At 36.3% G+C, this 25,752-nt stretch overlaps 1 protein-coding gene across 5 annotated transcripts in view; it reads left to right on the forward strand.

Annotated features, from left to right (window-relative positions):
- ITPR1 (inositol 1,4,5-trisphosphate receptor type 1) overlaps positions 1-25,752 on the forward strand; it is a 245,219-nt gene that overhangs the window by 83,793 nt on the left and 135,674 nt on the right. For all 5 annotated transcript variants that reach the window (XM_087923707.1, XM_087923703.1, XM_087923705.1 and 2 more), the window contains 14 exons: positions 7,136-7,222; positions 9,040-9,198; positions 10,131-10,229; positions 10,369-10,452; positions 10,540-10,686; positions 13,098-13,193; positions 16,420-16,574; positions 17,893-17,992; positions 20,833-20,993; positions 21,433-21,574; positions 21,673-21,831; positions 22,970-23,142; positions 23,722-23,841; positions 25,049-25,243. In XM_087923707.1, the coding sequence (XP_087779833.1) occupies positions 7,136-7,222; positions 9,040-9,198; positions 10,131-10,229; positions 10,369-10,452; positions 10,540-10,686; positions 13,098-13,193; positions 16,420-16,574; positions 17,893-17,992; positions 20,833-20,993; positions 21,433-21,574; positions 21,673-21,831; positions 22,970-23,142; positions 23,722-23,841; positions 25,049-25,243 (1,877 nt within the window). The remainder of the gene's footprint in view (positions 1-7,135; positions 7,223-9,039; positions 9,199-10,130; positions 10,230-10,368; positions 10,453-10,539; positions 10,687-13,097; positions 13,194-16,419; positions 16,575-17,892; positions 17,993-20,832; positions 20,994-21,432; positions 21,575-21,672; positions 21,832-22,969; positions 23,143-23,721; positions 23,842-25,048; positions 25,244-25,752) is intronic.

Here is a 25,752-nt window from a genome sequence, read left to right on the forward strand (position 1 = left end):
ATATATTATGATGCTACTATAGTAAACTGGCTTAAGGATTGGGTTAAATTAGAAAATAGAAGATTATTAGTAGAAGGTTTTGATCTCCAACTTGGCTGGCATGCCTTCGTGTGGGATAGAAAGTCTAAACAACATTCATATTTCCAAAGGCACCATGTAAGAAATGTGTTGTTCAATATCTGGGAAAAGATTAAAGAAAACCACTACCCAAAGGTTCCATTGGGGCTATCTACATTGGAAGCAGTAACATATCCGAATCTATTGGATTATGAAAATATTGTCAGGTATAAAGATTTACTATATGATTCTGGAGAGCTTAAAAATAGGAACCAAATACAAATTCAAGGAAAGGAGATAGCATGGTGGCCCTTTGCACAAATACAAGCCCATTATAAAAAAGATAGAGAACAATTTGGCTTTAATATAATCCACAAGAATTAGATAAAATATGGCTAGGAGAGGAAGAGAAAACAATCAGTAAAACATATAAATATCTTTTGGATTACAAATTAAAAGAAGAAACAGTCACAGAATCTATGATAATTTGGGCTAAAACGTGGGTCATAGTATTGAATTAGATAAGTGGGAACACATCTGGCAAACAAATTACAAATTAACCATGTCAGTCTCGTATAAAGAAAACTTATATAAAATGGTTCATCGCTGGCACCTACCTCCTGTGAGACTGGCTAAGATGTTCCCCAACCTACCACCCAACTGTTGGAAATGTAACTACGCACAAGGAACATATTTTCACATGTGGTGGACTTGCCCATGTGCTCAGAAGTTTTGGAGAAATATTAGAAATTGGATTTTAAATATAACAAAACAAAATTTAAAACTTGAACCTGAAACCTTTCTGCTAAGTATGATAGATTTAAAAATGGAGAAAAAATATCAGTATTTAATTTTGCACATCATAACTGCGGCCAGAATAACCTATGCACAAAACTGGATAGTCTTTCATTCCTTCAGAGGATATGGTAATTAAAAAAATGCATGAATGTGCTGAGATGGATAGCCTAACCAAATTGTTAAAAAATAAACAAGATAGTGACTATTATGAAATATGGAACATTTGGTATGATTGGTTAAGGTAATATTTGATATTTGGATAAGTTATGGAAATGCCAGAAGGCATGCATTTAATTATAAACTATATAGAGAAATTAAAATATTAAAAGAACGAAGGAGTTAATGTAACAAGGCAGATCATGTCAATGATAAAGATAAAGAAAAAAAAATTAACCATTGCTCAATATACGCTGTAAAATGTATATATGTATGTATATGTGTGTGTGTGTGTGTGTGTTGATTTGTCTGTTTTAAATGTATGTCAAATAAATGTTTTTTTTTTCTAGAATAAAAATTATATATATAAAAAAATTATATATAAAAATGTAGGTTTTAAAATGGATAACCAGCATTTTGAATTGCAACTGGAAGCCTACTGGAAGCTAGTGCGGTCCATAGAATAGGCTGTTGCATGGGCATAGCAAGATGTGCCCATAACTCCTGTGTCATTGCATTCAGAACCAACAGAAGCTGGATAATCTTCACGGGCAGCTCCATGTAGAACTCATTGCACTAATCCCAGCAGAAATGACTAAGGTATGAGTGACCATGAACAAGTCCTCCTGGTCCAGGAATGGGTATGACAGGTGCACAAGGTACAGTTGTACAAAGCTACTTTCTCTGGTCACAGCTGTCACCTGCTTTTTGAACAGGAGCTTTGAATGCCGGAGAAACCCCTGAGTCTCAGTGGGGTAAAACCAACTCATCCCAACCCAAAGAAAAAAACCCCAGATCTGAGGGACTCCAAATCCACAGCCCTTTACTCTTGGTAGAGTTGAACCACAACCCATTCCTCCTTGTCCAGGACTTCACAGCATCCACATGCTGGGAAAGAAGTTTCACCACTTCACTGAATGTCTGAGGACAAAGATGTAGAACTGGATATCATCCATATCTTGATGATGCCATACCTCATTGTGACCTCCCAGTGGCTTCATGTAAATATTTTTAAAAAGGGAGGAAGGCAGAGCCCTGAGGCAAAGCAGGAGCCTTGGGCTTGACTACTTCCCTCACACCAATACAGACTAGAACTGGCCTTGGAAGCAGAACCACAAACAGAACAGTGCCTTCCACTCCCAACTCCCTTAGCCTAATATAGTGTGCAAATCCAGAAAATGGGGGGTGGGGGGGAGAATGAATAAATCATCATTATGACTGGCTTATTTATTGAATCTTATAAACTCAGCCAGTGTTAACTTTATCTGAAAAACAGAAAGCAAAACAAATATTTATGTTTCTACAAAATGGAAGTAGAAAGCCGAAGCACGTATTTTTAACCAATGAATTATTTGCTTTATATTCTTTTTAATTGTTTTTAAAATGCTGTGAGCCAACCAGAGTTGCCTCTGCAACATTTATTAATCTTTGGGATGAATGAATACCAGTAAATATCCCTTTTTTATATGTCTGGTCCTTCTGAGGAAGGAAGGAAGGAACCAAATTGAATCCAAAGAACTAGCATTATAAGCCGCAATGGTGCAGTGGTTAGAGTGCAGCATTGCAGGCTACTTCTGCTGATTGCCAGCTGCCTGCAATTTGGCAGTTCAAATCTCACCAGGCTCAAGGTTGACTCAGCCTTCTATCCTAAAATGGTGGGTAAAATGAGGACTCAAATTGTTGGGGGAAATAGGCTGACTCTGTAAACTGCTTAGGGAAGGCAGTAAAGCAGTATATAAGTCTAAGTGCTATTGCTATTATGGTATCTGTAACTGGAAATATATAACTTCTGTTCAGGGAAAGTAATTACAAATTATTTGATCCTTTAGGTCAAATCAGTTCCTGGTATTAAAAATGCCTTTGGTTAATCTTATAAACATTTCATGTGGTTAGAAGATATTAAGAACCTGTTCATTATACAATTATATTGTCCAGCCGTGCACACACTCTCAGTTGAATTGAAACCGAGGGCTGTTTCAAAAATAGCTTGATGGGATCTAGGCTGGGTAAGAATACAAAGCAGGCAGGCAAGCCCAAGCAAGCATTTTGATCTTAGCCATATTTAGCAGCACTAAGAAAAGGCGTCTTGTGTGTGTGTGTGTGTGTGTGTGTGTGTGTGTGTGTGTGTACACGATTATTTGAAATGCTACAGGGCTCTTGGCTGCAGCAGGATAAGTCTCTTCTGAACAGTAGAATGCAATAGAGAAAGCACAGATAACACAGTGGTTGGCTTTTAATGAATAATTTCTCACACAACATCTGGATGTAGAGCGTTCATTGAGAATCAAGGCTGTTTCCTGTCTTGGTACTTTTTCTTCCATGTGGTTTGAAGTAATCTGTAAAAAAATGTTCAACATGCATTTTTAGTCACGTGCCTTTTTGGCTTGTGTATCTAATGGTGGAATTCAGGATCTTCTGCTGAATAGATCAAGCTGTGCTAAGGGTCAGGTTATTTTAAACTAATACCATTTAAGGGATTTAGGAATCTGGGACGGTTTTCACTGGAATACAAAATCAATTCTTCTTTTAACAAAGTGACACCTAGTGGCTGCAATGCAGAATAATTCCTTTGCTTGTGTTTTAAAAAGGTACTAAAAATGGCATCATTTTTTAAAAATTTCATGCAAATCATGCTACAACTTCATCACCAACAACAATGTAAAACATGCACACTTTTTATTTAAAAAAAGCTCAAGAGGATTTAATAATTTGAGATAGACTGGTTTAGGGTCTCCTAAAAATCAAGACTTCAAGAAAAAAGGGAAAATAATTTGCATGTTGGTTGTATCAAGTTCCAGTGCCAACAGTACTGGAAAAAAAACTGAATTATGACCATTTTTCATACTTATGACCACTGCAGCATCCTCATGGTCAAGTATTCAAAATTTGGGCGCTTGGCAACTGTATGATGGATGGAATGTCCTGGGCCATGTGGTCAGGTTTTGTGACCTTCTGACAAGCAAAGTCAATGGGGAAGCCAGTTTCACTTAACAGCTGTGTTACTAACTTAACAGCTGCAATGATTCACTTAACAACTGTGGCAAGAAAAGTCATAAAATGGAGTATAACTCACTTAACAACTGTCTTGCTAGGAAAATTTGGGCTAAATTGTAGTCATAAGTTGAGGACTAACTTTTTTTGACCAGTGTTTCTTAAACTTTTTGCTCTAAGGATCCTTTCCCACTTTTAAAAATTATGGAGGTGCAATGGTTAAGTTAGTAGCCATTGTGAGGGAATCTGGCTTCCCCATAGACCAGGGGTCTACAACCTGGGCCACTTTAAGACTTGTGGACTTCATCTCCCAGAGTTCCTCAGCCAGCTTTGCTGGCTAGGGAATTATGGGAGTTGAAGTCCCCCACGCTTAAAGTGGCCCAGGTTGGAGACTCCTCCCATAGACATCACTGGTTAGAAGGTCACAAAAGCGGATCACATGTATCTGGGGCATTGCAACTGTCATAAATATGAACCAGTTGTCAATCATCCAAATGTAAATCACATGACCATGCGGATTCTGCAACAATCATAAGTGTGAAAAATAGCCATAAATGACTTTTTTCAGTGCCTTTGTAACTTCAAACAGTCATTAATTGAATTGTTGTAAGTCAGGACTACCTGTATACTGCCCCACAGTATTTTACAGCACTGTTTAGGCAATTTAAAACAACACTTTATTGCCCCCAACAATCTGGCTTCTCATTTTACTAACCTTGGAACGATGGAAGGCTGAGTCAATCTTGAGTCTTGTCAGGATCAAACTCTAAGCTGTGGGCAGAGTTTTCCTGCAATGCTGCTTTCTAATCACTATACCAATAGGACTCCTATATCACATCCTGTGCTAAGCACATTGAGCTAGAAGTTTACTCCACAGTTCTTGATCCACAGCTACAGTCCCCACATCATTCCATTTAAGATTGATGTTTTTCAGATCTTCCCAAATTGTTTGGTGTCAGGGATTTTCTTTGGCCTTCCTCTTTTTTTCTGACCATCTGGTTGTATCCAATCACTCATGAGGAGCACATGTCCAGCAAAGGGCATTCTTTGCTCTGTTACTTTCTCAGAAAGTGTTGGGAATTACTTCTTTGTAGAATGTCCTCATTTGTGACATGATCCCAATTTGAAGTATGAAGTATCCTTCTGAGGTAACATTGTTGGAAGTTGTTGATCTTATGAATAATTCTTGTGATAGAATTACAGAACTCACTAGTGTAGAGGGCAGTCAGTATGACAATGACATTAAATGATCTGATCTTGGTTGCTGTGTTTATGGCAGATGTGGTCCAAACTGAGCTCCTTTGTTGGAAGATACCAGTTTCTTTTCATATTCAGCATTTTTATTGGATGGGTGATATTAGGATTTACTATACAGTATTGAAAATTAAAACTGTATTTATGTTGGTGGTGGTGGGAAGCATCCAGGGGGTGTCGACCATGTTTTAACAAACACAAATTTTAGCAATAACAATAGCACTTACACTTATATACTGTTTTTAAGCGATTCTAAGCGATTTACAGAGTCAGTATATTGCCCCCAACAATCTGGGTCTTCATTTTACTGACCTCGGAAGGGTGGAAGGCTGAGTCAACCTTGAGCCAGTCAAGATCTAACTCTGAGTTAGCCTGCAATACTGCATTCTAACCACTGTACCACCATGGCTTCTTGGATTTTGATGTTTACTTAGTATTAGAATCTACATAGAAACCTTACTGACATTGCAGTAAATGCCATTTTGGTCTTTATATTTTTTCCTGTCCATCCTTTCCTTCCATTTGTATGGTGGGATTTAAAATATTCTTCCAAGTCTGCAATGAATGTCATTATTTTCAGCAGCATCTTGTGGTCAGCTTGTAGAACTACTGGTATACTTGAAATGCAATTTTTGTCTTACTATTATCTAGCAGAAGAAAGGTAACTTATTTCTAAAAATAGGGCTTTAATTTACTATGAAATTTGCTCTACAGCTTCTTGGGATTTTATTTTTGTTTTTCTTCTGTGGTTCATTTTTTTTCTTGAAATTACTTTAGATGTGATAATTTATTGTTTGACGTTGTACACCAGCCAAAGTTCTTCTGGGCAGATTAGAAATATAATACATAAGTAATTATTTTGGATTTGTACTCTGTCCAAAATTTTAAATTCTGTCTGTGTTTATGGGAGGAGTTCTAAAATGGGTTGGAATCAGAGGTGGTATTCAGCAGGTTCTGACCAGTTCTGGAGAACCAGTAGTGGAAATTTTGAGTTCGGAGAACCGGCAAATATCACCTCTGATTGGAGATTTTACAGTATCCTTCCCCTGCCACGCTCAACAAACCATGCCCACAGAACCAGTAGTAAAAAAAATTGAATCCCACCATGGTTGGAATATTTTGGATTAATCCGCATGCTTATATAGGCTATTTCATTTCTAATGTTATATTTTTAGTTGTATATGAGTAAATATGGATGTAATAATTGTTCTGTCCTTATAGACTTATATAAACTGTTTGTAAACCTCAGAATGAATGTGAGGTTTAGAAAGAAATTTCACTGCTGTTTCTGATATGAATCTGAAAGTTAACCTAAATTTATCATCTATGACTGATTTTTAGTACATGTCTTTGTTTCCATTTATATTTTTCTTTCCCCTGCTCCGTACTTCCTTTTACTTCTCTTCCTCTTCCCTTTCCCTTCCACTTCCCTTCATCTTTATAATCTATTAAAATCCAAAAACCAATAAAATGAGCCAACATTTCTGACTTGGGTTAGAAAGCAACCAATGGCTGAAAGCAGGCATTTCAAAATATGAATTTCAAAAGCCAGGAATAGGAGTGGAATTATAGTGGAGCAGTCCAATTTTACACAGCAACAGAAGCTTTGATACTTGAGAATGGAGTTGGATCCATTGGAGTTTAGCCTATTCTGAGGGGATTAATTATATTTAGAATGTTTTAGTTAGTCATGAGTTACAAGTATGAGTTCAGTGGGTGAACTCTTAAGTGTTGTTGAATTCAGTTATGCAATGATTTTTGGGAGGAGGAGGGGAAATTGAAGTATTGTTTATAACATTTTTCATTTTAAAAAGCAACTTATTGCATATTTTCCCATCCTTGCTCAATAGCGAATCTTTTGTTTCTTTATTAAACTTAGCATGCTGCAGATTTGGAAAAAAAGCAGAACGAGACAGAAAATAGGAAGCTGCTTGGTACAGTTATCCAATATGGTAATGTTATTCAGGTAAGACGTGTCTTCAGTAAGTCTTGTATAGTACAGTAATTTAAATTATTTTCAAACCAGCCTAGAGAAAAACGCAAAATGATATTTCTGAAAATTCTGGTTTTAAAATGTCTATGGAAACCAAGAAAAAAATGAATTAGTATTGCTATTCTTATTTGTTCAGAGATTATATCCTAGTTAGCAGTTCAGTCAGAATGAGAAACCTTTGGTTCTCAAGGTGTTGCTGACATCCAACAACCAGCAGCCTCTGCTTGTGTGACCAAAGGTGAGGGATCTCATTCAACAACTTTTGAGATGTTACAGGTTTCCCCAGCATAAGTTAAGTCTTCAGACTTGTTGTTGTTCGTCATGAAGTCATGTCTGACCCATTGCGACCCCATGGACACTGTTCTTCCAGGCCTTCCTGTCCTCTACCATCCCCCGGTGTCTATTTATGATCTAGTGACTCCATCCAGCCACCTCATTCTTGCTGTCCCCTTCTTCTTTTGCTCTCAACTGTTCCCAGCATTAGGCTCTTCTCCAGTGAATCCTTCCTTCTCATTAGGTGGCCAAAGTATCTGAGTTTCATCTTCAGGATCTGGCCTTCTAAAGAGCAGTCAGGATTGATCTCCTCTAGGACTGACCTCTTTGATCGCCTTGCAGTCCGAGTCTTCCCCAGCACCATAGTTCAAAGGCCTCAATTCTTTGGTGCTCAGCCTTCCTTATGGCCCAGCTTTCACAGCCATACATTGTAACTGGGAAAACCATAGACTTCCATGACAAAGTCTTCAGCCTATGTCATCCTTAAAACACCTATTTCTGTGTCCTCTTAGTAGCATTAAGATTTTAGGAGAGAGGTCTGTCTTTTGTGGTGATAGGAAGCACCCACTCCTATCTGTTGCCTTTTTTTGCCCCATAGTCTGCGTGTTGACAACAAAGAAGAAGAATTGTAACACAGAATTAGGGCTTTGGGGGGTGATCTGTTTGAACATCTACAGGATACCTATGGGATATTCCTATTCTTCTAGACCCTTGCTCTGTTTCATCAAATAAACTGGCTAACTAAATATTCAGGTTCCAATGTCAGAATGTAGTTGTCTGCAGTGGCTGAAATGCCATTTGTGAGAGAGGAGGGGGCTCCCAATTTTATTTTATTTTTCCTTTGATAAAATTAATGTCCGGTAGAAGCTTTTAGAGATTATGATTTTTCCAAGTTCCACATCTGGCTTTATTGGTACAGGAAGCCCGATTGGTGCTCAAACTTGACTTATTTCCCATTGTCAACATCATATCTTCATCATACTTCCATTACCTAAATATTTATTTAAGACTGAAACATTCTTTAAATACTTTGAGAGAGTCACATAAAAAGAAAAATCCAGTTTAAAGTTCTTGCTATGTCATGAAAATTGTTAGGAAACCTGGAATGTAACTATACAAGTTTCAACAAGCCTTGAAATAACTATACAAGTCTTCAATAAACTTCTTCCTAAACTGGGAAATATTGCTGGAACAGTAGAAAATTATGGGTAGAATGCTCAACTGTTGCATATCATTCTGTATTATAATATGAACAGTACAGGAATTTTAAAAGCATCAATAAATTACATTTCTACTTCAAACAGTAACCAGTTGTTAAGCCATGCTTTGGGTGACATTGCTGCATATGCCAAAAGGTGATGATTTCTTACATTACCCCATTACTTGTGATACCTAACCACTATGTACATCATAGTGATTATCATCAAATGATAATCTATATAAAATGTCAACCTTGTGAATAATTATTGCAGTAGGCACAACAATTTTAATTTGTTGTTGCTTTTCTTTCTTTCCAGCTTCTGCATTTAAAAAGCAACAAATATTTAACAGTAAATAAGAGACTTCCAGCTCTGCTAGAGAAGAATGCTATGAGAGTGACACTAGACGAGGCTGGCAATGAAGGTTCCTGGTTTTATATACAACCCTTCTACAAACTGCGTTCTATAGGAGATAGTGTAAGTTGACAGAACTGCCAGGGAAAATGGTTTGCAATATGAAATGTTAAACATTTTCTTCATCACATACTTTCTTGTAATTAATTAAATGCATTGTTTATATAATGCAGTCCTTCTTCTCCATGCCTTCCTATAAAACAATTGAGCATGAGAGAAAGAAAATTATTATAGAAACAAATGTTCTGAAGGCAAGAAATATTTTTAAAGAGTAGAATAATAACTGTTTAGATTTTGAATGATTGAGAATATAATGTCATTCTGTTCACTTAAGAACTGTGCTGGATATTTTAGTTTCCATCAATGATCATTTATTTATTGCAATACATATTAGCCTCAAAGCTCCAAAGAACTCTTTCTGTTCTTTCTGTTCACCATGGCTATCTAATGCAACACAAGCATTATTCATTTGTTATTTAATGCATTTAATTACTCTCCCTATTAAATTTACTCAATTTATTTTAAATAACTTATTTGTGCCATTCTTCAGCAACTCATTCAATTCATGTATACCAAAAATTGTGGTATATCAAAATAAAAAGAGTACACTCAACTTTGCCAATGCTTGAAAGAATTAGAAAGACTGAAGCTAGAGAGGGAATTCCCTAAAGTCTCTGTATATCACCATCCTCAAAGTTTCTCTCCAATCACCAGCCTTCCTAATCTTAGATGGTGTGATTATTGAGGATACTTTATAAAGATGATCTTGGTTTATGTGAATAAAAGCACATGGAAGATGTCAAAACAAGGTTGAATGTCATGCTTAATGTTACTTTTACTTTAAATGTTACTTTATTTTCTTAATACTTTTGATACCCTAAATCTAATGACGTTCATTTCCACATAAATTTGCAGTCAGTTCCAGTAATAGTAGCTTTATAAAATATTGCCTTTGTAAAGATAAATGAAAATGAAATGGAAACCTTGTTTTACAGGTGGTGATTGGGGACAAGGTAGTGTTAAATCCTGTTAATGCTGGCCAACCTTTGCATGCCAGTAGCCATCAACTAGTGGATAACCCGGGCTGCAATGAGGTAAGTTAAGAGCTCATGAGAGTTAGAAATAACTGATGTGCCATTTAGTTTTCCGCAGAATTGTCAAGAGGGACAATTAATTGTGCATCATGGTGTGTCTTTGTATTCTTGTTTTATCTGTGGCATTCTATTTTTGTAGGTAAATTCAGTGAATTGCAATACAAGCTGGAAAATAGTTCTTTTTATGAAATGGAGTGACAATAAGGATGATATTCTAAAAGGAGTAAGTTGAAAGATATACCTCATCACTAGGTTTTTCACAAAAACACAACTGAAACGTCTATTGATTGATCTTTCATTGTCCTCACAGGGGGATGTGGTACGGTTGTTCCATGCAGAGCAGGAGAAATTTCTTACTTGTGATGAACATCGAAAGAAGCAACATGTTTTTCTGAGAACTACTGGGAGGCAGTCAGCCACTTCTGCAACTAGCTCAAAAGCTCTGTGGGAAGTTGAGGTAAAGATGATATTAAAAATAGCTAATGTGGCTTTCTAATGAGTATTCCTACATTGAGAATTTCAATCCTTGATGAAAAGCTGAAAGCTGTGTTGAAACACAGGTCGCTCTGTTCTTGATTATCATATTTCTGCTCCCAATGAATAAAAGGAAATTCAGATTTAAGTTTTGGTTGTTTTCTTGGTGCTCTTTATTCTACAGCTGGATGTTCACACAGTGTGTTGCTGTTGAGCAATGGAAAATAAAACATTGATGTTTTCCAAAGCAAACAATAGTTCTTCCTATTATTAGAAGTGGTTTTGCTTGAAATTACTTTAATTGCAATAAAACAAAATAACGTTTGTTTTTATACAATTATCTGATTGGTTTAAGATTCCACAAAAAGACCGCAACAATTAATCTTCTATGAATGCAGCCATGATCATTTTAACCAGTATCACTGTACTGTGTGTTACAAAAAAAAAATTCACCCTTTTATTATTTACACACTTTCTTTAAGAGATCCTTGAAAGCATCTCACTATGAATGGCAATTATTGCAAGATAGAGCAACATTTTAGAGCAATACAAATATTTAGGGGAAATGGGAAGGGCTGCAATGATGGGACATTGTTATAAAGGAGGAGACCATTTCATATCAAGTAGATCTAGTTTCTAGAACACTGTACCTGTGGCTTTTGTTCAGTACAAAAAGTTGTTATCAATTCCAGACAATTTGGATCCCAGGGACTGCAGAAGAAAAGTAATGCAGAGCCTGTCGGTGGTCTTGGGATCATAGATTGCCTATCTCTGATGTAATGCTTTGTAATGTATGGGAACATAGTGCTCAAATAGAATTCTTTCTACTCCATGTGAAAGCAACTCTAATATTAGCAGAGTCTCTTCTTTCTTTAAAATAAAATCAACCACACAATAGTTAACAAAGCCCCCCAACACATACACACACACACTGAAAAATCTCACAAAGCCAACATGGGGATTGCAGCTATCGTCGCCATCTGCTCCAAGCATATATTGGAAAAAGCTGCATAGAATAACAATCCAGCATAAAAGGTGAACTTTGACAAGACAAATGATTTATTAAAATTAGCTTGCATATTTTAGTTTAGTTCTTTTTTTTCTTTTAAAGGATATATTCTTTATTAAGGTTTTCTTAAGACTATAAGATATTTTGAGAAATCACTGTATTATCTTAGTCTTTTTCCAGAAAAAAGATTGTATTATTATACAATACAAAGCTCTATTAAAAAGCCCTATAATGATAATTTTCCCATGCCTAATATAGAACCTGGACAAATTTAGAAAACAAGTGGAAGCACAGCTGGTCATTTCCCCCTTGTCCAGAAATACTATGAGTGTTCCTATCAATATATATGTTATATCTCTGGAGTCATTCAGTAAATATTTCTGTCCCAAAAGCTGCTTTTTCAAAAGGCAACTGGATTTTCTGGTTTTTCTTTGAAGATGTTTCACTTATCATCCAAGAAGCTTCTTCAGCTCTGACTGGATGATGGAGAATGGAAGGATTTATACTTCTTGCAGACAGCTAGACATTTGCGTTCAGTCAAAGTTGAAGAAGCTTCTTGGATGAGAAGCAAAACATCTTCAAAGAAAAACCAAAAAGTCCAGTTGCCTCTTGAAAAAGCACCTTTGGGACAACCATGACCTCGATGACTGAGAATCTCTACAGACAGTAAACATTTCTTTTAAACAGACTGAAGAATTCACCCAGCAAATACAACCAAATTTGGGCTTGTGAATGTTTCCATCTTTATTAAGCAATAAAAAATTTAAACTCCAAAGTGATTAAAAATGTTTGATTTAATTAAATTTTAAGTCTATAAAAGGCTACATTAAGAATTCTGAGCTTGGTGGAATTACCATAACACCCAGCTGTTTGTAAGAGACCGCAAAAATATCAGTTTTTACCATCTACTCACTCAATTCCCACAGGCCTTCAGAATACATATGGATAATCTCAAGATCTCTGCTAGGTCTGGAAAGAATTTTTAGCAAGCTGGATCCAGCATTCAGCTGTATTTCAATTGTAATGTTTTCCACTATTCACAGGGCACAAATTTGCCACTCCTCACTGAAAGCAACGGTGCACAACTATTGAATATTCTTGATTTATAAAGTATACCTTCTCATTTTTCAGGTATATTTTCCATAGAGAAATATAACATTATAAATAAGTTGAAGTAACCAGTTATTTTTGGATGAGTCCGATTATCCCCTTGGTTTTCTAGCTAATGTTTTGTAGATAATTTAAATAAGATCTTGGTTTGTTATTCCCTTTTCTTTTTCTAGAGTACTATTTTTGGGCATTTTGTTGACAATCCTATCTGCTTAAGGAGAAATGACAAATACTATTCAAAAAGGCAATTCTCAAGAATTATTATTACTTTATAGGTAGTACAACATGATCCTTGCCGTGGTGGTGCAGGCTATTGGAATAGCCTTTTTCGGTTTAAACATCTTGCTACTGGACATTACTTAGCAGCTGAGGTATGTATCACGAGAAATCCTCTTATGAAACTTTCCCATAACAATCTGATTTCTCATGTTCCAAATTACAGGCACATTTGTCAGGTAACCATCAAGAGTTGCAAATGATTAAAAAGCTGATGTGTTATTTGGAAAGAACCACTGGCATTTCTTTGAAAGAAATTGTGAAAATGTGCTAAAATCTATGCCAATGACTTTTTTGTTACTACTGCTTGGATATACCTTCTATTAATAGAAACCAGTATTGAAAAAAATGGTCACATCTTTCCACTATATGAATGAATTGAGATATTCACATATCCCATATAATTTTGTTGATAACTATTTTTGAAATGATCTTATATGTCTCAGATTTTTCCTTTCAAACTTTTTGGGTGTCTGCTTTGATTTTTATGGGTGAATTACATAGCATGGAGCTTTCTAAGGGTGCAATATTTATACAACAAATATATTTCACTACAGTATTTAGATTTTGAGATGGGAGAAGTCCAGTTGGCTTTTTTTATCTTTTAACTGCTTGTGACTTTGTTCCTGACTTTCTGGAAGATAATCAGGAATGTCAGTCTTTAGAAAGGGAAGGGAAGAAAACCCTTAATTAAAAAGTCAATGTTGACCAATGTTCAGATTACTGTGATAACAGGAAGGGAAGCTGTTGAGGGAATCAATGTGTTTCATCTCCTGTCTCTGAATTTTGGTCTAATTATGGCCTTTGTGTGGCTTTTCAATTTCTAATGGGAGTCTATAAGGAAACTGCCACAGATGTAACAGGGGCAAATCCCTACTGGTTACCCAGCAATTTGAATTTGGTATGATATTTATTGGAATATCCTGATATGATATTTATTGGAAGCAGGGGGACAAATCAAGGCTGCAAATGTTGTAGAGGGAAGATTTTGGTGTTACAATATTAAGTATTGTGACTAATGGATATTGAAAACTGGCCAATGATAATTTTAGACATCTAAGTAAGCAAATTTATTTTTATTGTGGCCACCCTGAATTATATCAACTTCTGGGTTTTGACTTAAACAACGTTTTCCTAAATTATTATCTTCCTAAACAATAGGAAATAATAGCTCCAGGAAAGTGAATGGAATGTTTGCTGATTATTGTCATGTCATCTATTTGGTAAATCCAGAAAAGATTGAATAGGCGGCCAGCGTAGATAAACAAACACAGTCTTCATTAGCTGTTTCTTGAGAGATAAAATATTAAAATGGTCAAATTTGCCTACATATTATTTTAATTTGGTGATAGTGACAGAACATAGCCAAATTTAACTATAGCTTTTCAGAAAAGCTATAAAAGATTATACTATTATAGTATTGGTACTTGGATGGATGAGCACCAGGAAACCTCTAAGCTGTTGATAATAACCTAAACTGAACAAACATCTGTAGCATAGTAATGGCAAACTGCCCTTTTCCCAAGAAAATTATTCTGGGTAGTTACCAGGAGTCAAGTTAGATGGTAAGGGAGATTTTACATGTAGAAAAATAACTCAGTACCCTGGAAATGAAGAATCAATGACTCTTGGACAACAAATCGAATCAACAAATGATCATCTATTGCACAAAACCTATCACTGATAAGTATCTTCTGTCAAACTGCTGTTTTTCATTACTTGCTTTTCTCCATCAGAGGGCAAAATTAGAGTAAGAGAAATGTAAAGGTATGCTTTAAATTGAGCAATCCTCGTTAGACACATCCATGCAGTTATCCTGACAAAATATAAAGTGGTTTGTCATTTCCATCTTCATGTTTTTCAACTTTCCATACTATTTATTCTGTGGACTGTCCAAATGTATAAATAATTCTATGTGTACACATGTATTTCTAGTAATTTTGCTTAAACTAATGGCTGCAAAGGATGATCAATAGTCTTTCCAAAGAACATGTCGTTCTGCTTTTTGTAAGAGACTGTTTTTTCCCTTCCCTTCATTTCTGTCATTCAGTCTCTATAGTTGCCTGTCATTTGAATCATATATCTTCTACCAAACTCTGTGTTTCGCAGGAATGCTGGGAAGTATCCAGCACAGCTGATATATGCACGTATCTTTTATTTTGGTGAAGTACTTCCAGCTTTAACATATCTAATCCATTCATTATGTTTTGTACTAATTGTATTAATTTGCATGAAAATTCATGTGGTTTGTTGAGGTTAACATTTTCCCCAGACAATTCCTTGATGAAAAATGAAGAGGTTCAGGAATAGCCTCTTATGACATATGGAGGACATACTCCGTATTATCTTATGACATGTGGATGATCTACTTGTACTTACTCATTTTGTCTATGTGCTACCATAGAACCTTTTTCAGACATCATCACAGAACTGGAAAAATATTGATTTTTACTATATTATTGCTGCACTGTAATCCAGCTTTCTAACCGTTATTGTTTCAGAATACAATTTTGATATTTTCCTTTGTTTCTTACTCTCCCAAAAATCTATGCTTTCTAATTAAAATGTGATTCTGTGGTTTTACTGTATAATTTGCATCCATAATAATAATGCCACATAAATACCAATAAAATTAATATTGATACCTATTAATCTTTGACCATTATTTAAGGGCTATTAGATGTTTTTAAACCTAGCTCATGTGATGATTTCTTAATTGCTGTAAACACATGTATTAAGCTATGGTTTGTTGTAAATGTTAGAGTAATTTTTGTAGACATGTGAGCTTGATGCTTTTTGTCAGATCTTCATTTTCCTTTTTAGCACTTTTTGTTTTGAAGTCATAAAGATTGATTGATGATTTTAAAGGTCAATAAGGGTAGAACAGAAAAGAAAGGAAGCCAGGAGTAAGCTTTGCAATCATAAACTATATGCATCCATTAACGTATTACCACATTATGCCTAACCTAAGTTGTAGTTTGTAAGCAAACAATAGCATGATATATTTTATTATTCTGAAACAAGCCATGCTTTATTCACTGATATCATTTATCCCATGAAGCCAAATAGAAGCAAAATGTATTATGCTTTAGCACAAGATATGCCCTTAGTCAAGGTTTTAGAAGCAACTGAGCTTGATGGTAGCTTTTGTACAAGATTGATTAAATCCTGAGAGCTAATGACATGTAGTATTATATGGTTTCTATGTCTATGCTTGAATCGGAAGCATGAAATCCAAGACTGAGTTTATGCATAGTACCTTATCATAGAATCTGAAAAATTGTCTTTGCAATTTTGTCTGATTTGAATTTCTCTCCACAGCTGGATCCTGACCAGGATGCAGACAGAAGGGGACTTCATAATACTTCAGAAAAGATGGCATACTCTTTAGTCTCTGTGCCTGAAGGAAATGACATTTCTTCCATCTTTGAGCTTGATCCCACCACACTGAGAGGAGGAGACAGCTTAGTCCCGAGGTATGATGCTAAGAATAATGAAGAAATGTGTGTGTCTGAGGTGATTTACCCAGGCACATCATCACAGAGAACAGCATTTTAGTAGAAATAAATTGAATAAATTTCAACTCAAGATTCTATTTATATGATCCTTTTTAAAAAAGATTGTAAACCACCCTGTTCATTGCAGCTTAATATATAGCAAAGCAAAAAACATCAAACGTTACAACGATGAAATAATAACAATTAGCCACATCTGATCTTCAAAGGAATGCTTGAGCCTATAGTCTTAGGCCTTGCAATATGCAAGGAAAGTCAATGCCAAATGTACCTGCAGGATAAAAGTGCTCCAAAGCACAAAGGCTACCATTGAAAAGGACTGCCAACTGGTCCATATTCCATGAACTATGGGAAGATTTGAGACCTTCAGTGAGCCCTCTCTGTATTAATAAGGCCTTCCTTGATGCATCTTGATGCTAGGTTGTAAAAGTTAAATAGCAGAACTCTGTGGAACAGATGAAGAATCCTACTTTGTGTTTGACATCATCCAATAAGAAACTATTTAGTAGCTTCATCAGGAAAGGAATTGCGGTTGGGCCAAAGCAATTCATTGCAAATTTCATGTTTCCCTACCAGAAATATATGTAAATTTTGGTCAAAAAATACATTAAGAGTTCTGAATCTAGTCTTATTCTTAGTAAATAAACAAGTGACACATGGGCCAAAGGGGTGAATATTTTTTTAAAAGGGCTACTAAACTAGTTTCATTTCAAACTGTTTCAAGTGTAATATTTCATTGGCATGAAATAGAATATTCTGAACAGTTTCTAACTGCTAATATTTGAAGAGCTCTTTCTAAGCTCACAGTACTTAATTTCATGCTTGAATCAGCAGTTTTGTACTTAAAACAATGTTTTATGAAATGTGTTCAGAGCAGGTAGAAATGAAACATTTTCCATAATCCATTAATTCCATGGTATGAACTGGGCATTTGAATGGGCTCTTAAAAAGTGAGGTGATGCTTAAAAAGTAAGAGCAAGATGTTCCAGAAGCAAATTTAAATCTACAACTTTATCAGTGATTTTCAGATTCAGACAGATGCCGCCAATATTACTTGGGACAGATATTCCAGCTTAATTTTTTTTTAATTTACTTTTGAAAGAATCTTTTTAATGCAGAATGCCTGGTGGTTTCAATTCAGCTTCCTTCACTACCATGCCATAAACATTGATTGTTTGACAAGTTCATTTTATTTTATTTTTCCACGAACATCTTGAGAAATTGCGACAGATTTGTACATCTGGAATCTCTTTAATGAAAATGTATCTGGTCCTTTCAGGAACTCTTACGTCAGGCTTAGGCATCTATGTACAAATACCTGGGTTCACAGCACAAATATCCCGATTGATAAAGAAGAAGAAAAACCTGTGATGCTTAAAGTAAGTCCTGCATGGAACTCAGCTCATGGAACTGTTTAGAGCAGTGGTCACCAACCGGTGGTCCACAGAGAAATGTCCCCCCCCCCAAAGCACTCCCCCCAAAGCAATTAAACCAGGCTGCACTGCCCACATGGCGTGCTCACCTGCTGGCCCCCACCCTTCAGCCGAGTGCAAACTTTACCTTGAGTAGAGCCATGTGAAGTGGAACTAGAAGGTAAGACCAATGGTGAGGGAGGGAAATCCGCCCCGGGGTGGCTTGCTGACATTGGTGGGAAAGTCGGTCCCATATTCCAGAGCTGCAGTAGTCACAAGACTGGCCCTTTCATCATCCCAGAGCAGCTGCTCCTCCACCCAGGTGCACCAGCCTGCCATGAACTAGAGGAGGTACTCCGGGATGATGAAAGGGCCAGTCCTGTGACTACTGCAGCTCAAGAATATGGGACCAATTTTCCCACCAATGTCAGCAAGCTTCCATCAGTCAAAATTCATATTAGTGATTCACGAGATTTAAAATTATGAGTTTGGTGGTCTCTGAGGTCCAAAAGGTTGGCGACCTCTGGTTTAGAGCACAGAATTAGCAAATCTCAGATTAGCACAAATTTGATCTACAAATAAAGGAGGATATTTGTAGCTCAGGGATGAAATTAAGGGTCCTTGATGCTTTCTGACTGGGTTGTTTTCTTGCAGACCAAACTAGATAATGTCATCAATGCTAATCCGGATGATGTTACCCAGTTTGGGTAATGAAACATCTGCAAGAAAAGAACCAAGCTTAGAGAGAACCAAGGACCATTACATTTGACCTAGTACATTATTTATAAAGCTGTAATAATGTTTAATTGAGAAGTTTAGCGTAATGGATAGGCATCAGATTACAGGAGAACATGAATTCTAGTCTTGTGTTAGGCACTGAGCCAGTTTGGGGCAGTTACTTTCTCTGAGCCCTGGTAAGAAGAAAGCAGTGGCAAATCACTTTGAAAACTGTTGTCCAGAGAAGTATATAGATATTGCCAGATATAAGTCTGACTGAAGACACAAAAGAATTTATATATTGCATGTTTGTAATTCAGTGTAAATTCAGTGTAGATACAACTTACAATTTCACAATACAGTAAATTGGTTAAATAAAGCACTACTATCCAACCTCACTCATTACTGGGACAAGAGAATGACTTGTTTTAAGTGCATATGTTTGTAGGAAGAAAAGAAACATTATTCAAAAGACTTTTGGATCATGGCACTTGCTCCCAATGTCTTTTGTATCCCCTAAATGATGCGTGCTGGATTACTAATTTATTTTAAAGATTTGTAGGGCTGCGTAACTAAAACTATGTAACTCTGGACAGCATATTGATAAAAACAAGCCATATATCAAAAAAGAAAAAAGTAACAATGAACAATACAGTACATAAATATAAATTGATGACAAGTCATATAACAATAGAACTACAAGGGGACTCCCACTCCTCTGGCCCCAATGCCTGGCTTGAAAAGCCAGATTTTAAGGACTTTCCTAAAGATAAGAAGAGTTGTGGGGGGGTCTCACACATCAGGGAGAGATCATTCCAGAGAACAGGTACAACTGCAGAAAAGGCACATTTCCTGGGTCCCATAAGATGACGAAGTGGAAACTAATCAAGGAGAGAAGCAATTTAGAATTAAGGAGAAATTTCCTGACAGTTAGAACAATTAATCAGTGGAACAACTTGCCTCCAGAAACTGTAAATACTCCAACACTGGAAGTTTTAAAGAAGAGATTAGATAACCAATTGTCTGAAGTGGTGTAGGGTTTCCTGCCTAAGCAGGGGGTTGGACTAGGAGACCTCCAAGGTTCCTTCCAACTCATTCTAATTCTTGGATCTTGCAGACTGTCAAAAAGAATATCTGTTTGGTTTTAACGTATTTTCTCTTTTTTCTTCCGTCTCTTTGTTTTTTTTCTCTCTTTTTATACTTCTTTTTCTCCTTTTTCGGTCGCAAGACCGAGCGCTTTTTTTCTTTTCCTCTCTCTTTCTCTTCTTTCTTTCTTCTTTTTTTCTCTCTGTTGCATATGTAATGTTGTTATGTTATTTTTTAATTGTAAATTCAATAAAATTTATATATAACCCAACTCATTCTAATTCTAAGAGATTTAAAAGAAGGAACCTGGATCATACTCTTCCCCATGGAAGCATGTGCGGAGCACACATGTTCTTATAAGAGTGTGATCCTTCAAATAGCCCAGCCTTATGCCATGTAAGGCTTTAAAGGTAACAATCAGTACCTGGAATTGCATGTGGAAGCCTATTGGCAGTATTACAAGAGAACAATGAGATGTACGGATAATTATCTGCATTGCTGCATTCTGGATAAATTTAAACTTCTGGATAGTTTTAAAGGTAGTTCTATGTAGAGCTTGTTGTAACAGTCCATTTGGGAGGTGACCAAGGTGTAAGTGAGCATACTTGTACTGATCCTGTACTGATTATAAAGACCCTGTGCTGATTGCTAGATTTTTGAACTAATGTACTTGGCAAACTTCTTCCTTAAGGGAACAGCCTTAAACCTACTATTTTTGTATATTTTTGGTAGAATTACAATTTCTGCTAATGACAAAGAGGGGAACTCTTTTTCCATAAACCTGCATTTATGAATGTATCTGATGCATACTGGCACAACTGTCCTAAGTAAATAATTGAAATACTTAAAGATATGGGTTTCATGTATATCTTATGAAAAAAAGAAAGAAATTGACTTGTGCACTACAGTGTTTCCTATTAAAATTTCAACCACGATTTCTCTAATGCATTCCTTACCACCATTTCTTCTGTTCTTGGGTACTAAAATTATCCTTTTAAAAAAAGATTGGCACCTCTCCTGTAAAAGAGGACAAAGAAGCTTTTGCCGTGGTACCAGTTTCACCTGCCGAAGTTCGAGATTTGGACTTTGCAAACGACGCAAGCAAAGTATTGGGCTCCATTGCTGGCAAGTTGGAGAAAGGAACAGTAACTCAGAATGAAAGGAGGTAAGAGGGTCATAATCCATTTTTAAAGAAATACAGCTTTTATATCCATTTTTGTAGTATCAGTATCAATACCTCCAGAAATATTTGCAGAGCTCAAAATGAAATAAAAAGAAGCACTGTAAAAATGGCTAAAACTGTATTGGATCATTCAGTCTTACAGAATCTCCATGTTTGTGAGAGCATGTGAAGACTACAACCAGATTGAAAATTCTACATTATTTTAGGCAATAGAAAATATTGCTAAACTCATCTTGAATTTGGACTTCTTAATACTTTTTAAGAATTTGAAGAATTTTTGAGACTGGTTTTGAATTAAATAGTCTTGTATGTATCTGTTTTCTTAACGGAATAGAGTTACAGAATGCATTATTGTTTGGGATATGCTGATATTAAATTTTGCACTAAGAAGTAGATCTTCTTTAAAAAAAAATCTCTCTAGGTCTGTTACAAAGTTGCTGGAAGATTTGGTATATTTTGTTACTGGTGGAACAAATTCTGGTCAAGATGTACTCGAAGTCATGTTCTCAAAGCCAAACCGAGAACGGCAAAAACTAATGAGAGAGCAAAATATTCTAAAACAGGTAGAGTATACAACTCTTGTAATTAGTAAGAGCTTATACACATTTCTGACTGTGATGATAGGAAAGGTAATTTCTTCCTTCCTCAAATAATGCTCCAGATTTTCAAGTTATTGCAAGCACCATTTACTGACTGTGGAGATGGGCCGATGCTGAGATTGGAGGAACTCGGAGATCAACGCCATGCTCCTTTCAGACATATCTGCCGGCTCTGTTACAGAGTGTTAAGACACTCCCAACAAGACTACAGGAAAAATCAAGTGAGTAAAATTTGAAAGAATTTAACCTTACCAGGTTGCAGCACCTAGCTAGCTTAGGTCATCTAAAAAAATAAACTGCTTTTGGATGGACCTAATCACCAGTAGATTGAGAAATTGAACAAACATACCAGAAGTCAGCCATAGCAAGCCACTTCTCTGTTTTTGACAAGAATCATAGTCATCAAGTTGGAAGACGCCATTTTTAGGCCACTAAGTCCCAAGCACCTGCTCCAAATGAAAGCATGCCTAAGAGATTGCTGGTCTCTGCTGTATCTCATCTAATGAAGATGAGTCCAGTGCCTTTTTTGGTCTCTGTTTGTGACACAGAATGCTCTTGGTGTGAGGACAAATAGTTCTTACTAATCACAACATAACTTTCTGCTAACCTAACCATGATTTGCATTTTGCAATCTGGAATGAGAGAAAACAAGGTGGTGACCTTTTACTGTGTGATACCCTTCCATGTATGAAAAATGTTGTTTATTTATCCCCCCTTCAGCATCTTTCTCAAGATTAAATACTCCTAACTTCTTCCACTTCTCTTACTCTCAATGCTTTTGTATGTACCTGTTATTTCTCTGAACTGTTCTTAAATTCCTGGGATTGTATGCAGTACTTCATGTAGATTCTGAGTAGAGATACTGCCATGATTTGGAAATTATACTTGTGCTGTTCCCAGGTATGTCATGCTGCTTGCTTATTTTCGGTTTGTGTCCAACTACAATCACAGGACCTTTTTCATAAGAACTAAGTAATGCTATATATCATGCCAGATACATCCCATCCTATACCCGCAACCTGATTTTTATTTTCTAACTGAATAACTTTTTACTTTGGATTAGTTAAATGTGGAATCATTCATTCATTCTGAGTGGATCTTCAACTTGCAAACTTCCATCCATCTGATATTTGGACTTCTTTCAAATGGAAAATAATTATCAGTTGCTTAATGTGAACTGGATAAACTATTTTTTAATTTGAATAGCAATTGGGCTGAAAATCAGGACTGAACACCTGGTTCAGTCTTAGGAATATGTCTAGTTTTTGATTAAGAACAACCAATAACTCCCTTAAATCTATAAACAGTGGAATTAGCATTTGTTTTCTTTCTTCCTCACCCCTTTTAATACTTTGCCAGGAATATATAGCCAAGCAGTTTGGCTTCATGCAGAAACAAATTGGCTATGATGTCTTAGCAGAAGACACTATAACAGCCTTGCTCCACAACAATCGCAAACTGTTGGAGAAACACATCACAGCTGCTGAGATTGATACCTTTGTTAGCCTTGTAAGAAAAAACCGAGAACCCAGGTAAGCTTTTTAACCAATTTGTCTGCAAACAAACAATAATAATAATAGAGAAGGCATGAGCATTTTAATTGTGGCTCAGATAGCCATATGGCTACTAGCAGTTTGGACTTTAATATATTTGCTTTTTCTTTATGTTTTATTCTGCTGCTGTACTGTGATACCCCTCCTAATCACTGGACTTTTAATAATTCCCAAGATATTGAACAGGTTATCCAAATGCCTGTTCTTTGCGCTCAACTGGTTTAACATTTTAATGGAGTTCTTTTTTTTAAAAAAAAAGCTTTATTCTACGTTACATTATAATAGATTAGTATAGTTGATTGAAATGGAATCTGCTGCTATTTGAAAATGGATGCCTCTTGATTCTGTGAGAATCTTAACAATTTTTAAAATTTAAAGATTTTTAAAAGGAGGTGTTAGATGATCAAAAATGGTAAATCAGCTCAAGAGCTTTGGAATTATGTACTATGAAGCCTCAAATATATTTCTGCAAATCTTTAGCATGTTGTTTAAAATATAGTTTAGTGGAATCTGGAATATTGTGCCCATTTTGTAGACTTTGTTTTCTTCTCTGAATAGATTCTTGGACTATCTTTCTGATCTTTGTGTGTCTATGAACAAATCTATTCCGGTCACCCAGGAGCTGATTTGTAAAGCTGTATTAAATCCAGCAAATGCTGACATACTTATTGAGACTAAGTAAGTTTAGATATTTTTAAATATATTTCTTCATTTTAGAAAGAAGACAACTATAGCAAAGGTGGCAAATAAAATTACTACCAATTTGGAAGAAATACACAAAAAATGTAGAAATTATTTATAGCAAAATTATTTATAGCACGGGTGCTTTCTGGATTCTCCAATCAGCTTATAAGCCTAGAACTAGACGATACCTGATGAAATAGATTTTAAAACAATCAATAAGAACCATTGCTGTAAAATGCATGATTTGTTACTATAGGTCAGTGGTGGCTAACCTTTTTGGGGTCCTGTGCCAGCACCCAGAATGCAATGTGCGCCCCCCTCCCCATGCCCCCTGTGCATGCACGTGCAATCCCCACCCCCTTACCTGCACTACACCTCACAACTGATTTTTCGGCTGGTTTGAGGCCTTCTTTGGCTTCCCAGAGGCTTGGAAAAAAGCCAAATTATAGGCCCGTTTTGTCACTTCCGGTATTGTAATGAAGTAATGAAACGGGCCTATAATTCGGCCTGAAGAGCCTTGCAGAGGCTTTTCCCAAGCCTCTTGGAGGCCGAAAAAGGCCTCAAACCAACCGAAAAAAAAATCAGCTGTGAGGTATGCGCATGCGCAGTAAGGTAGGTTTGACTGTGGCTTATATGCTGGCACAAATGGCTATGCATGCCACTTGTGGCATGTGTGCCATAGGTTTGCCATCATGGCTATAGGTAGTCCTCAACTTATGATCACATTTGAGACCAGCATTTCCACTGATAAGCAAGTCAGTGGTTGAATGAGTCATGTCCGATATTACAACTTTTTTAGTCACAGTTATTCATTTACTGTTGTTAAATGAATCTTGTGGTTGTTAAGTAAACCTGGCTTTCCCTATTGACTTTGCTTATCAAAAGCTGGCTGGGAAGGTTTCAAATAGGGATACTAAGACTCTGGAATGCTGCAACCATCATAAGTACATGCCAGTTGTGAGGCGCCTGAATTTTGATCATGTGATTGTGGGGATGCTGCAGTGGTTGTAAGTGCAAGGATTGTCTGTAAATCACATACCGTTGTAACTTCAAACAGTCATTAAATGAAAGGTGGTAAATTGAGGATTACCTTGAAAGGATGTGATGTTACATCAGGTTTTGAAATCTAATGGAAATCCAGCCATACATCCCTGAAAGTAGAAATACAAGTAACTGTTCTTCATTCTTGCAAATTCTCCAGACTGGTCCTGTCTCGTTTTGAGTTTGAGGAGTTATCATCTGGAGAGAACTCACTGGAGGTTGGTGAGGATGAAGAAGAAGTCTGGTTATTCTGGCGAGACAGCAGCAAAGAGGTCCGTAGCAAGAGTATCAGAGAGCTGGCACAAGATGCTAAAGAAGGACAGAAGGAAGACCGGGATGTCCTCAGCTACTACAGGTTAACATGACAAGTAACCCTTTGGCTTTGGTAGCATAATCCTGAAATGTGTACACTAGAGCTGCTTGCAATTTTATTAAATGGCCTAATGAACTCTAATATTCATAGTTAATTTTAAATGCTACCTATAAAAGCATTTTCAATTTGGAACTATTTGGATATAGCCCCAAACATGCATTTTCAAGAGGCAACTGGACTTTCTGGTGTTTTTGTCTTTGAAGAAGTTCTTGAATAAGAAGTGAAATGTCTTCAAATAGAATAGAGAATAGAATAGAATTCTTTATTGGCCACGTGTGATTGGACACATAAGGAATTTGTCTTGGTGCAAATGCTCTCAGTGTACATAAAAGAAAACATTCATTCATCAAGAGTCAAGAATCATAAGGTACAACACTTAATAATATTCATAGGGTACAATAAACAATAAAATCATACTAGGAAACAGTAAATATAAATCGTAAGGATACAAATGACAAAGTTACAGTCATACAGTCACAAATGGGAGGGGA

This window comes from Pseudonaja textilis, chromosome 2, assembly GCF_049901715.1.
Source record: "Pseudonaja textilis isolate UNSWEBS1 chromosome 2, rPseTex1.2, whole genome shotgun sequence".
Classification (NCBI taxonomy): domain Eukaryota; kingdom Metazoa; phylum Chordata; class Lepidosauria; order Squamata; family Elapidae; genus Pseudonaja; species Pseudonaja textilis.